Here is a 13,906-nt window from a genome sequence, read left to right as displayed (position 1 = left end):
CCCGCCAGCCATACACACTAGAGAGTTGTGGAAGGGCAGCGTCTACTAGAGGAATGAAGGAGAGGGGGAAGGTGAGTGAGCCCTGTGGGGCCCAGGCTCTGCTTGGAGGCCAGCCAAGCCACTCACCTGGCCCAGGCAGAGGGGAGGGGATTTTCAAGGGGGAGGGACAGTCCATATAGGGAATAAATTACTGCGAGAGGCAGGGATAAGAGATAACCAGAGCACGGTTTAAAGAGTGGAGCCTCGGACTAGACCGTGAATGTTGGAGGGACCTGGGCGGGGCATCTTATGCTGTGGGCAGAAGGGACCCGCAAGGTCAGACAGCAAACAGGAACAAACCACATCCTCACCTGGGTTCCTGAAGGTTCCCACTTGTGCTCACTCATGGTGGACATCAGTCCCTGGCCTCAAGGCCTCTGTCACTTTGCATCCTTTACATCCCAGAGGAGCAACTGTGCGCATGGCCCATGGCTTTTCAAGTTGGAACCTGAGGCCAGCTCCTTGACCTTGTACAACCAACCCAAAGAGAGGTGAGGAAGACAGGAGCCAGCTGGGACCTGCACCAGCCACCAGGTGTCACTGATGTGCCTGCCTTAGCGTGGGGAAGTCCATCTATGCTTCTGGGAGATTTCCGGGGCTCCGCCCTTTCCAGAACACTTTCTCATGAACTGCTTCCGGGCTTTGGACAGGATTGGGCCATCACACTGATTGAGAACAGATGGTGGGGTGGGGCTGGTGGCACCAGACCCTATGGACACCCGAGGGGCCCAGGGCATCAGACCGGCAAGGGGGCAGCAGGCCCCATCCGTACCCACAGGGGCCCAACCCCGCGGCTCTGACTCCCACCCCTCTCCTACTAGCTGATTCCAAGTTCCTGGAACTATTCTTCTCCTTGACTCCCTGCTCTTACTCTTGAGATAGAGGCCCAGCCAGGAGGGCGTGTGCTTGGAAGGGTCCGAGCCGGTCCTGTGAAGAAACTGCCCGAGGCAGGCCCCTGTGGGAACCCTGACCCTCCACCCTCTTTCAGCCCTTCCTTTGCACTTCCTTGCTGGAGAACATGGGCTGGTAAAGAGCCAGCACAACGTCTGGTGCCAGCGAACAGGGCGGCAGAGCAGCATTTTTGGAAGGCAGGATCCGTGGCTAAGGGGTCTGTCGGGGCCAGAGCTGCCCATGATGTTGGAGTCTCCAGCAGGACTTTCCAGACCTCACCTCTGGGCTGTTCTGACCACCTTCTACTTGCTTTGGTCGGGACCAAGTTCCAGATGTTAGCCCATGGTCCCGACTTACCCAGGAGTGTCAGGGTAGAGGAGGAGGAGAGAAGAGGTTGTCTTTGGGCACAGCTCTGTGCTGCTGGGGCCAGAAGTGCGGGTGTGCAGTCGGTGTCCTTGAGCTGGGTGAACCAAATCAAGCCCTTAGAAGTCTTGCTCTAAAAGCCTCAGGAGCAGCAGAGCACGTGGCTAGTCCCTGCCTCGGGAAGATGGGAGAAGAAAGGCAAAGCTGGGAATGAGAAAGGAGGATAGAGGACATGAATGGTGGGCACAGGCACCGGGGTCACCAGCATTCAAGTGCCGTCAGAGGCGATCCAAGAGGCAGAGTAAGGCCTAAATGACCACGGACTGCAGCAGACGGAAGCACATCATGAGGTCCAGTGGGATGGGTGGCTTCAGATGGTTCCCGTCCAGCCTCAGGTAGCGGAGGTGTGGCACGTTCTCCAGATCCGAGGAGAAGTCATGGAAGGCAACTAGATTGTTGGGGCAAATCTGGGTCCCATTGATCTCTGTGGAGAAAGAAGGGAGAGGTCAGCAGGTACGTGGGCGGGGGATAGGGACAGACAAGGCTGGAGGCAAAGATGAGGAAGGAGAAGGGGGTGGGCTGCTGAGGATAAGAACTGGAGTGCTCTTCTCTGGAATTGGCTGACCTGGAGAACGTGTGACCAAGGGTGAGTCAACCCTACCCACCCACAGGCTCACTTTACTTTAGAATCAATTAAGTCAGAACCAATCAACCATTGTTGTTGGAAATCCACTCAGTAGAGTCATGGAGGAAGTCAGCAGGGAGCTGGACTTTCAGAGATGCGTGGGACCACAGCGGGTGGAGATGTGGGGGATGGGGTTCCGCTAGAGTGACCTCCCAATTGGAAGGAAGTTGTAGAGGCAGCGAAGGTCATGGTGGAATCCGGGAGTAGTAACTAGCACAGACAGATATCCTAGGGAGATAAGCGGGACAGGTCAGCCCCGTGGTAGGCTTTCAAATGGAAAACAAGATTCCACTGTCTCCTTTGCCTCTGATGAGGTGACAGCAGGTTTGTCATCTTCTGGATGAGTTTCTTCTTCCCCCTAAATCTTGCTTCTTTTATCATCTGTAGGGTCAGCGTTGTTGTTAGTGACACTCTTCTACTTGGTCTCCTTCTTCCTCTCTCTTCATCATTGGAGTAGCAGAAAATCAGTGGATTTTTTTTTTTGCATGACCACTGTGACTTTGGACTGTGACCTACCACCCTGACACTCAGTTCCCAAATCTGTGAAGTGGTGAGAGTGGTACCTGCCTGTCACTCCAGGTTAGAGGATATTGGCAAAGGCATTGTGCAGACTGTCAAGGACAGGGCCAGAAGCAGCATGAAGTCATTGCTGAGAACATGGCTATCACACTGACCTAGGGCTGGGCTCCACCCTCTCTGTCCGTTGGTGACACTGGAGATAGGCTGGGCACAGAGGAGACAGGTGGAGGGAGTGTGATTTTTCTGACTTCGGCCTCCAAGGGCTGGATGTCCCCTAGCAGCCTGCCCTTCCACACCCTGAGAGAGACTGCTGGCCATTCTGCCTGGATTTTCGGCCTATCTAGCTTTTGGGGTAACGCATTCCATCAGTTTACGACCTGCAGGATAAAATTAAACAGTTTCCCCTTTTCCTGAATTTGTTTTTTGCAAGCTTCAAAAAAAGCCCTCCCCTACTTCCCGTAATTATCCCAGATGAGTGAATGAACCTGTTCATTTGTTTCAAGATTCTAGAAATTCAACAATCTCCCTCTCATTCTTTGGCTTGGAAACGAAGGATTCCTAATGTTCTCTTAGGGGTGCTGCCCTTTCCACTATCCCCTTCAACCCTACTGCTGCTACATTCCTGGTGTGGATGGAGCCTGGTTTAGTTCAAGGACCAGATAATATTCTCTCTTGCTTTTAAAGCGTTCTGTCAATACTCTGCTCAGAGCTGACATTGTTGATCAAAGAAAAGCTGGGACTTCTAGCCTCTGCTTCCGGGCTGCAATTTTTACCCCTAGCCCAGGACCCTATATGGATTTATCTTGGGCAAATTCTGCCTGAAATGTGCTATCTTATGTGATTAAGTAGTCTGGCCTTCCAGCTAAATTCAGAAAGCACCAGAGCACTGGCATGCTCTTCTGGCTGCCACGTCTTTACCAGCTGCCTATCCCGAGTACATAGCTGCCTTGCTATGTACATATTTTTAAGATTCTTCAAAACCTAGCCTCAGTCTTCCTCTCCCAGCTGCCAGCTTGTGCAGGAGACAGGCCCAGGACATTTCAGAGAAGTGACATTCAGAACATGTCACTGTTTTGCTTTCACGAGAATGTTTGAGACCACGTTCTATGTCTACCTTACCGGTAGATCTGGAGGGCAGAGAAGCTGGGGCTAGTGAGAAAGGACGGGGAGGAAGAGCTGTTACCCTCCAAACATGGTATTCTGGGTACTTGGTCCATAGTAACCTATTAAATCTTCATATCAACTTTGTGACAGAAGGTATTATTCCCATTCTCATTTTACAGGTGAGAAAACTTCCCAGAGAGGGGAAATATCTGTCCAAGGTCACACAGACAGTAACTAGCAAGGTAAAGATTTGAAGTCCAGTGCCAAACTTGGTGCTTTTTTGCTCTCCCCCCCCCCCCCCCCCCCCGCCCTAAGCTCCTAGAAGGGATTGAGGCAATAAGAGTCTCCACTTCCCTGACTGAGGCCGTGGCCATGGCCATGGCCCCGCCCTGCCCCCACTCACTCTCTATGCTGTTGTTGTTGAGGTACAGGTGCTCCAGCTTGTTGTTGATGGCGGGCACGCTGCTGATCTTGTTGTGGGACAGGTGGAGCACGAGCAGGTTGGAGATGTTGAAGGAATTCTTGGGGAGCCCCCGGTCTGACAGCCTGTTGTAGTTCAGGCGAATGAAGGCAAGGTTGGGGAAACCCTTGAAGTAGCCGTTCGGGATGGTCTCGATCCTGTTGCTGTCCAGGTAGAGCTGGTGAATGGCCGTGGGCACCTTGGGGGGCATCTTCCTCAGGATATTGTGGGCCAGGTTGAGCTGCATGAGGTTCTTGAGGCCCTGGAAGGTGTCGGGCTTGAAGACGCCGTCGCTTAGCTTGTTGTGCTGGAGATCCAGGAGCAGCAAGCTGTCTAGCTTGCTGAAGACGCCAGGCGGGATTCTGGAGATCTGGTTCTGGCTGAGCCTCAACTGCTCCAGGTGCCGGGGCAGGGCCGAGGGCACTTCTTCGAGCTGGTTCTTCTCCATGTAGAGGAATATCAGACTGGGCAGTTTCTCCAGAACCTTCTGGTCTATCTTGCGAATCCGGTTGTTATCCAGGTTGATCCACCTCAGGCCGGTGGCATTCTGGAAGGACTCCACGGGGAGCTCCGTTATGAAGTTGTTCTGCAGGTAGAGGTAATGGATGCGGGGGGGGATGACAGGGACCTTCCGGAGGTTGCGGCTGTCACAGTAGAGAGCGGACGGGAAATCCGGGGGGCAGTAGCATTCCCGGGGGCAGTCAGGGAAGATAGAAGGGGGGCCTGGTGGGAGAGGAGGGGGCAGGTCTGTAGGCTCCGATGGCTCATGGGGCGGAGGAATGCTGGGTGTGGGCCTGGGTCTGGGTCTGGGCCTGGGCCTGGGTCTTGGTCGCCTTGTCAGCTGGCCTTGGGCCACCGAGGCCAAGATGAGGAGAAGTGGGAGGAGCCAGTAGAGGGATGACCTCATGGTCCAGGTGATGCACCTGCAGGGAGGAGACACAGGAAGTTATTAGCCTGCTGGACCTCTGGAATTAGAGGCCCTGTCTTGGCACAAGAGTTGGCCAGGATGGGCCCCAGGGGGGCTGTGGGAGAGACCTGTCAAAGCATCTCTTTGTCTGCCTGTACCCAGCAAGTAAGAAAATAACATGGACTTGAGGGTCAGGACCCCCAGCCAAAGATCTAGCCTGCTCTGGTGAGGGTGAGCCATCCTGGCAGAAGGCACATCGGCTGTGACTCAGGAGCTCTGGGATTTGCTGGAGAAGACCCTTAGCCTCTCAAGTGCTTGGTCTCCCCACTTACAGCGTGAGCAAATCATCCTGTTCCTAGAAGAGGGATGTTAGGAGGCATGAGCCATAGGGTCCTAAGCGGTCCATCTGGAAGGGCCTTAGAGATCCCACAATTCAGTTGTTTTCAGACTGTGCCCCCAGTTCTGTGGAGTCCCCCGAGGGAGGGAGACTGAGTGGGCGGCCCTGGGACATCCCCAGCTTGCCCCTGTGCCAACCTTAGCCACTCTGTATTTTTAAATCAGCTGTGTAGAGAGGTTTGACCAAAGCATGTATTTGAAAGAAGAGCCGTGTTGCTAAAAATGATTTGAAATCCACCCTTCAAACCCAGATTCTACAATTTACAGAAATGGGGGGTCCTGGAGGGAGGAAGCAGCTTGCCCAGGCAAGGAAGCTATTGAACAGCAAACCTGGGACAAAAACCTGGGCAGGGGGTCTCCTGCACTCCAGAGCAGGGCTTGTGGAGGTCCTGGAAAGAAAGGAAAATGCTGTAGACACACTCCCGTCTTGGGTCCGCCCCTGCTTGCTCCCCGCCGCCCACCACCACCCCGGGCTCAGGGAACGCTGCTCTTTGCCAGCCAGAGGCACACCAAGAATTTCTCCCCAGATGTGGAGGCTCCTGTGAAAATAAACAGGGCAAGGATCAAAAGCTGTGGGGAAATCACTTTCATTTCTTCTGACTCGGTCTCGCCGCCCCCATATCCACTGGAGCTGCTGGTGTTGAGACGGTATGAAGAAGAATTTCCTGCCGGCCCCCGTGACATAGCGGAATAGGTCACCAAGGGCTATTTTGGGGCTGTGCTCCCCAGGGGCTCTGATGAGCCTTCAGAGGGGATCACGTGGGTTGAGTTGAATCAAGCTTGAAGAACAGCGAGAGGACCAGGGCTGCCCACTGACTGGCATGTCCCCCAGCTACCTCCCCTGGCTGTCCTGCCCCCTCTCTCCCACTGGGGCCTTCAGTCGTCTCTGTTCCCACCTTGCTTCCCCTGGCCCACCTTGCTGCCACCTCAGGAGGTGGTGTCTGCCCCTCTCCTTCTGGAGGCCTGGTGGGGGGGGTGGGGTACAGGCTCTCTGACCTAGGGTGAGCCTCCACGTTGTGTCCCCAGCTGCATCTGGACCCTGCCATTTTGCCCCTGGGCCGGGCCTCTCACTGGATTTCCTTTGAGCCCACATGAGCTTACAGGCCTCCCTTGGATGCTTCTTGCTGGCTTTGCTCAAAGGAAGATGCTAGAAACTGCTCACCAGAGGCTTAGTCTGAAGGTGAGAGAGGGCAGAGCACAACCCCAGGGAGTAGAGGGTGTCTCCCTGCCCCTTTCACACATGACCTTCATGCCTACCCTGCTCGCTCTCTGTCGTGCACGCACGCACACACACACACCACACACACACACACACACCTCCCTGCACCACACACATAACCAAGTTCATGTTCACATGTTCACTGTGTGTATGTGTGAGTCCTTACACAGTACTCTAAGAATGGGAGGGAGGGTAGGAGGGAAAGAGGGAGGCAAAGAGGAAGGGGGAGGAAGGGAGGGAAGGAGAGAAAGAAGAGGGGGAAGGAGAGAGAAGGTAGGAAGGAGGGAAGGAGGGGGGTAGGAGGATGAGAGGGAGGGGGGAATGAGGGAAAGTGGGAGAGAGGGAAGGAAGGAGGGAGGGAGAGAAGGAGGGGAAGAGGAAGGGAGGAAAGGAGGGAGGGAGAGGAGAGAGGGAGGGAGGGGGGAAGATATTGCCTGTGGCCTCTGTTACTTCTCCATTTCCCATTTAGGGGGTCCCTCCCCAGGCGGGCCTCTCCAAGGGGGTCCACGAGGGTCATTTCCCTGGGCCTCCTGTCACGAAGAAGAACCGTGCAGTTAGATTCTTGGCTTTACCTCCAGCTGAGGATCCAACAGTCCCACAGGCCTGAAAAGAACAGACAACCATTGTAAACTCGAGTTCACCACTTAGGATTGGTGAACTATGAATTAATATTTCGTAAGTCCTATAATTTTCTTGAAGATAGCACAGTCATATGCCCTTTAAAGGGGTGGTTAAAGATTAGTATGCGGAATGCAAACATTTTTAAAAGCCCCAATTTTTGTGGCCCTATTTGTTCCAGCATTTCTTTATTTTCTGATTACCTGGGAGCCGGAGATAAGCCAGAGGTCCCTCGGGATGGGAAGCGCTGCTTCAGGGAGGTTCCCCCGCCCTGGCTGCGGGCTTCCCTATTTCCTTTCCCTGCCTTTGTCACCAGAAGCATCTACCAGGTATCAGACCTTGAGTTAAGCAAGTAAAACTTGTCCAGAGCATCCAGCAAAGGCCCCTCTGTGGGGCTCCGGGACTGGGCAGCTGGCCTTTGCTCACGGGTGTCCCCAAGGGGCTCGTGGTCAGGAGGGACAGTGCTCCTTCCAACCACAGTGAGCACAAGTCTTCCCCATCCCCAGCTCCTGCGTCAGACCCTTCCAGAACTTCTCTTATCTTCCCCTCACCCCCAGGCCCCAACCCCCAACCCACTGTCTGACCTTTCTACATTCCAAACCTCTGAGGCTGGCCAAGCTCCTCTCAGAGCCACGAGGAGGGTTCGGAGGAAAAGTTCTCTGTGCTTGTTCCATGGAGAAACACTGCCTCTGCTCAGTTCCCCTTCTAAGCCCCAGGGCTCAACCACTCTCTACTGTGTGTGTGTGTGTCTCCATGCTTCTTTCTTGAGAAAACAGAGTTCATTTCTAAGGCTCTTTACACTGGGCAACGCCTCTTCCTGCTGGAGCCCGAGTGTCCAGAGGCGGAGGTCCTGACCGCAGCCCTTGCTCCCCGCGGTCCTCAGCGAGGTCCCAAGTCCCCGAAAGCAGAATCTGTGTGACAGGGTGGAGGCCCCTGGACTCCGAAGCCCGAAGTCACACTTTCTTCTCCTGCCTTCCAGAGCCTTCCGTCCAATCATAAACACCCTTGGGGTGGGTCAGGAGTGGGTACGATTTCTAAATTTCGTGCACTCTTGTAGGCACACCTCCCCAGCCCCAGCTTTCTCGCCGGGCAGTGCTCCCCACTCCGTGGCCGGGCTCCCGTGCCCCAGCACCCACAGTTCCGTGCCCCAGCACCAGCTCAAGAGAGCTGCTATTTCACGGGGGCAAAGCCCAAGCCAACACCCACTCTTTCGCTTGGGAACATTTCCTGCGAGAGTTCTTGCTGGAATTTCTGTTCCAAGTATTGGAGATCTGGGCTCGCATCCTGGCTCTGACCCTCCTCCCCCATCTCATCATTTGTGCGAGGACCAGGACGAAATGAGATCACTCACTCGCATGAAGGCATGCTGTAGAGCAGAAAATCTCCACCAGGGGCAGGGGGTTCCTCTCTTCACCTATTTATTTATAAAAGAGCCGGTTCTTTAGGGAGACTGACTTAAAGGGAACTGGCCCTCATCCCTGCCTGGCTCATGAGTTCATTCATTTGAGGCTCGAACGCCCAAGACTAGCGCAACGCTGAGGCTCCGGGCAGGGCTGGGCTGAAGTTCACGTGGGTTTGTCACATCCGTACGGGCAAGTTTAAGGGTGATTGGCTTTACTTGGAGAGTGTGGGATTGGGGCTGGGCTGGGAGGAAGGTCGGGCGTGTCTCCCCTGGGGGTTGAAGGCGGATTACTCCACACTCCAGTTGACTCTTCAACCTCAAGGGTTTGAACATCGTGGGTCCACTCACACGCAGACATTTTTCAGTACATGCATGTACAGTCCTATAAACGTGTTTTCTCTACCTTATGACTTTTCACATCGCATTTCTTTTCTCTAGCTTACCTTATTTTAAGAATGCAGTATTAGCATACGAAATATGTGTTAATCCACTGTGAACCTTCTGGTCACTGGTAGGCTATCAGTACTTAAGTCTGGGGGGAAGCAACAGTTACATGCAGATTTTCGACTGTGTTGTGGGGGTTGGCACCCCAACCCCTGTGCTTTTCCAAGGATCAGCTGTACTCACTGGCAGTCTTGTTCTTGCCAGATTTCCTGCCTAGTTGGTCATCTCTAAGCCTCCATGGCTTAACTCAGCCAGTCACCCCGCTGTGGAGAAAGGGGCTGTCCCTGGCCCCAGAGCCACAGTCATGGACACTGGGGTGACCCTCTTTCTTTGTCCCTTCTTTCTGTTCTACACCCAGACTTCTGAAAGCTGTCCGGCTCCCTTTATCTCTTCCAGAAGCCTAGAAGGAGGCTGGAAGCCAGGAGAATCAGGGGGTCATTTGCTAGCAGAGGAGTTGAGACAGGCCGCCTTCCCCTCCAGGCTGCCTGAGCCCCTCCAGGTAGGGCTCATGTGGTCCTCAGGGAACGAACGGGCTGATATGGAGGCAATGATGAATTCAACACTATTGATGCAGCCGTCCCTTTCCTGGGGGTGAGTCAGTGTAAGGGTGAGCTGCCTGGGACAGTGGGGATACCAGACCTGGGGGGAGGGTTCTTGGCCCATCTTCCGCTACCTAGTTACGTGACCCTGTCTTCAGCCTCAGTTTCCTTACCCGTAAAACGGGGATAACACATTTTCCTATCCCTACATTCCTCACCCAGTTGTTGTCAGAATCAAGTGTGATAAGCGACTTTAAAATGAACCACAGATCAAGAAATACTAAAAATAAATATAACACTATTATGGAGAGACCATCTGTCTCCTCAGCGTCTACCACAAGGCAAAGTGTAAACAGAATGAAGTTTTTTTGGCCTGAGGCCACTAGTCCAGAAGAGCAAGTCTTCCATTCTGAGGGGCTAGGAACGGAGCAGGGGGAGAGGGCTGTCCTCTGACAGCCTGGTGCCTCACTGTACCCTTGGTCCTGCCTCCATCCCCCAGCATCCCTCACCCCTGAAGAAAGCCTCGAAGAATCTGTCTGATGCCTTGAGCACTCATAGAGCCGGGTCCCAACCCTGCAAGTCTCCTGTTGCTGGATCCGCTGGCGCAAACCTCCCTCTGCTGAGCTCCATTGTCCCCTTCTGTAAAGTGGGTGTATTAACAGCTTCCTGTCAGATTGTTCTGAGAATTAAATGAGCAAATGTGTTTAAAGTGAGTGCTCAGTGAACATTAAGCTGCTGTGGGCGTATTTTCAAAGTAACTGAGTCTCTTTCCCTCTGGCTTAGCCAGAGGGCACCCCTGCCCTCCACCCAAAGGCAGAGACTGGTGGGTACTGATCTCCCCCAGCTCTTCTACACAGAGCAGCGTCCTCCCTTTGGGGTCTGTGATGCCACACATGGGTCTTAGAACCAACTATCTGGAGAGACCACAGAAGCCCCCAGTCACCTGGGGTGGGGGGGAAGGCTCACTTTGTCTTTTCAGTTGTGGGGATGCCGGCCAGGGAAGGCTCAGTCTCACCTCCTTAGCTGGCTCTGGGGCCCCCTGTGATCTCTGACTTCCCCTCCCAACCTTTTGCACCTGGCTTTTTTGCCCCTTCCAGCCTTGACAGTCTTCCCTCACCTGCTCAGGAAATGGGGCTGCCCACCGGGGAAGGGGTGGAGGAGTGCAGAGCCTGTCCTGGCTCTGAGCACATCAGGACAGACAACTGTGGGGCAGGGGGAGAGGAGATCTAGGAGGGATGGGGAAAGGCCCAGTCCAGTGCCCAGGGCAGGTGCATTAGCAAGTGAGAGGAAACAAGCTCTTTGGAGCTATCTTGGGGGAACTTTCTGGGATGTTCCCTAGGATGTGGTTGCCGGTGCTTGCAGGGAAGGAGGGGAGAGCCCACAGCAGATCTTCCCTATTCCTCCAGGAGCTTGTTCCCATGCCCCAGAAGACAGTGGCCCATGTGGGACACTCTGGAGGTCCTCTGCCAGACGGCTCTTGTCCAGGAGACCACACAGCTCTCCCGCCCAGCTAACACTGCCCTGAGTCCTGGGCTCTTCATTCCCAGCTCAGGTCTCTCTCAGGCCCCTGCCTCAGGTTCTCAAACCCTGACTGACCGTCAGGAACCCCTCAAGCATTAAACAGGAGATTCCTGAGCTCCATCTGGAAGGTCTGGAGTGACGGGTCCAGACATCTATATTTTTAGTAAGCTCTCGGGTCCCCCACCTTGCCCCCAGGTGATTTTGAAGATCAAACATATTTGGCGACCCCGCTCTGCCCACCCACCTGCCCTGGGACACACTCTTGCTGCTGTGGCAGAATTGAGTAAGTTGCGGGGAGGGAGGGGCTACCTGGAAAGGAGCCCCATTCAATGACCCACTTTAGCTTTCCCCTTCCTCACTGATTAAGGAATTACTGTCTTCTTGCCCTCTGCCACAGGCTTCCTTGCCTGATGATTTTGAAATTGCTTTAAAGTGAAGCCTTTTCTGGCTGCCTGCAGGAAAAAAAAAAACAAATGAGCTACCCCCAGAGCTGGGAATTCGGACCTCCAAGTCTTGGAAGCTGGGTTGCTTTCCTCCCTTTCTTTCCAAAAGCCAAGTGGTTTGGACCAGAGAGGGAAAGGCAGAGCTACTGGGAAGATACTGTGCGGGTTGGAAAGGCATTTTTTCTCCCTCCTACCCAATTAAGTTCTAAAGAATGAAAAACCCCCTTCCAGCTCCTGCTCTGATTCATCTCCTTCCTCTCGGCCTCAGCTTAGGACACAGGATTTTCTTTTGGCTCTGCCATCTCAGTGGGAAGACGCACTTTCTCTTTGCTCTTCCAGCTGGGGAAGCATGTGAGAGTGTGAAAGACAAGATGGAGTGTGTGTGTGTGTGTGTGTGTGTGTATGTGTGTGTCTACAGGCAGCTGGTCTCCGTGCTCCGGGTCAGCATGTGGGATGCCGAGTGTGGAGGTGAACGGACAGGACATCTTTCTACTGCATGTGTGTGTATTTATGTGTGCGTGTGCAGTGAAAATTCAGCCTCCCTGTGACTGGTGTGCGCCCCGGTGGCGGTGTGTGACGATATGTGAAAGGTGCGAAGAAATGGGTTCTAGAGTCAGGTTTCCATAGAAACACCTGCTGTGTAGGACTACTGTGCTCAGCTTAATTCCCTGTGCTGCAGCAAACCTCTGAACCAAGAATGTTGAACTTCTGCATGGAGCAAATACATGGGCAGAGTGAGGGAGAGAAGGTAGAGGAGGAGGGCTCAGAAGAAATGTGGAAGCCTTACTGGAGCTCATCTGAAAGGTGTCTTTCCTACATCAAGAGGAGACAAGGTGGGAGGAGGGAAGGAAGGAAGGAAGGAAGGAAGGAAAGAAAGAAGGGAGGGAGGTAGGGGAGATGGAGACAAGATCAGCAAGGTCAGTGGGATAGATAGATAGATAGATAGATAGATAGGAGGAAACCTGCTGGAGGAAGGGGTCTCCCCCCCATCTCCCCACTTGGCTTACCTGCAAACACCTGCCTCTCCTCTCAGTTGTGGGCTTAGTCCCCCGGCAGGGCTCCCCCTCTTCCTCCCCAACCCTTTCGGTGGAGCTGTGGCAGCAGAGAGCCAGCTAGAAGTTCTGATCTCCCAGTGGTGCCTGCGTGCTCGTGTTTGCCTGACTTTTCTTCTACCAGATCCTAGTGGGGTGGGGAGGTTAGGTTAGGGGGAGGGACAGGCAGATTGTAGGGAGGGAGGAGAAGGAGGAGGGAAGGGAGGGAGGGAGGAGGGGGGAAGGGAGGGAGGGAGCTTGGGAAAGGAGGAATGACAACAATAAAGTCTTTATTTGGCAGCCAAAACTCCCAGAGACTCCATCCACACACCATGGCCACTAACGGACTCGTTTTTAATAACATTTCCTTCTGCCGCTGTTGCTTCTGGGGGGAGATGGTTGGACCCACGTTTGGAAAACAAGCCAAATTAACAGAGGAAGAAGGCATGAAAAGCAAGCTCTGTACAGGCCAGAGCTGCGTAACTGGGTCCGGCCCCAGCCTGTCCCATTCCTCCTCCTCACCATTGCCGGGCTTCTGATGCCTATCACCTCCCTGGTGTTACATTCCCAAACCAGTGAGGGGTGTGGGTTATTTCCTCTGAACAGTGACCACCCTGCCCTTCTTACCTCCTCTGGGAGGGTTCCAAGGGAGTGGGGTCTTGCTGGGCAGTGAACTGCCAGGGAGATGGTTTTGATTTTGCTGCCTGAGGGATGCTCGAGGACCAGAGAGGGACGAGTCTGGCCTGGGAGTCACACAGCACAGGCAGACAGAATGAAGATTTGATGTAAGACCTGAAGTCTCTGTCCCTAGCTCACGTGAACAATATCAGTGTCATCTTTCAATTTCTCCATAATCTCACGCTCAAGAGAGATCCAGGGCTGTATGGTCCTCACACAGTACATGAGGCAATCTAAATGCCCCCTCTCCACATCATCCCAGAAGACCATTTCAAGCAAGACCATCACTCTCCCACAATCTCCCTTAATTAAAAAGCCACAACACATTTGCAGATAAGTAGTGCCCAGCAAAACTTCCTGCTGCCCCAGGCAACTACTTAGAAAACTCAGTGTTTACTTTTTTTGTCATCCCAGATAGAGCCATGGAGTCTAGTGACAGTGAGCTGCCTCCACCCGCCTCCAATCTGGGGTAGAGGAAGGAACCCTGACATTAAGATCCATGGCCCTGGGCTCTGCCACTTAGAAGCTGTGCTGTGTTGGGCAGGTCCCCAGATCAGGTGGAGGCTCTGTGTCCTCATCTCCACAATGGGGAAGACACCTGCCTCCCAGGGTTGGGAGGGTTCGATGATATCATAAATGGTGGTGGT

The 13,906-nt window shown here is 53.9% G+C and overlaps 1 protein-coding gene across 2 annotated transcripts; it reads right to left on the bottom strand.

Annotated features, from left to right (window-relative positions):
• Positions 1-826: 826 nt before the first annotated feature.
• PRELP (proline and arginine rich end leucine rich repeat protein) lies at positions 827-12,712 on the bottom strand. 2 transcript variants are annotated; one of them, XM_032878322.1, is made up of 4 exons: positions 12,558-12,712; positions 7,156-7,186; positions 4,005-4,984; positions 827-1,777 (listed from the first exon to the last, which is right to left on the bottom strand). In XM_032878322.1, exons 3-4 carry the CDS (start codon positions 4,966-4,968, stop codon positions 1,602-1,604), a joined length of 1,140 nt encoding a protein of 379 aa, XP_032734213.1. In that variant the 5' UTR covers positions 4,969-4,984; positions 7,156-7,186; positions 12,558-12,712; the 3' UTR covers positions 827-1,601. The 2 variants fall into 2 exon arrangements, with proteins under 2 accessions (XP_032734213.1, XP_032734212.1); XM_032878321.1 differs by lacking the exon at positions 7,156-7,186.
• Positions 12,713-13,906: the final 1,194 nt, after the last annotated feature.

This window comes from Lontra canadensis, unplaced genomic scaffold (assembly GCF_010015895.1).
Source record: "Lontra canadensis isolate GAN:19392208 unplaced genomic scaffold, GSC_riverotter_1.0 scaffold63, whole genome shotgun sequence".
Lineage (NCBI taxonomy): Eukaryota > Metazoa > Chordata > Mammalia > Carnivora > Mustelidae > Lontra > Lontra canadensis.
The sequence above is the reverse complement of the archived record's forward strand: the minus strand, read 5'-3'. Positions and strand labels throughout refer to the sequence as shown.

Bases quoted from the DNA above. Each gene is read 5' to 3' on its own strand.
- PRELP (XM_032878322.1), bottom strand. From the start codon at position 4,968: ATGAGGTCATCCCTCTACTGGCTCCTCCCACTTCTCCTCATCTTGGCC. The intron at 1,778-4,004 runs GTGAGTGGGGGC...CTTTCTCCACAG, and splicing joins CAACAACAACAGCATAGAGA to AGATCAATGGGACCCAGATT.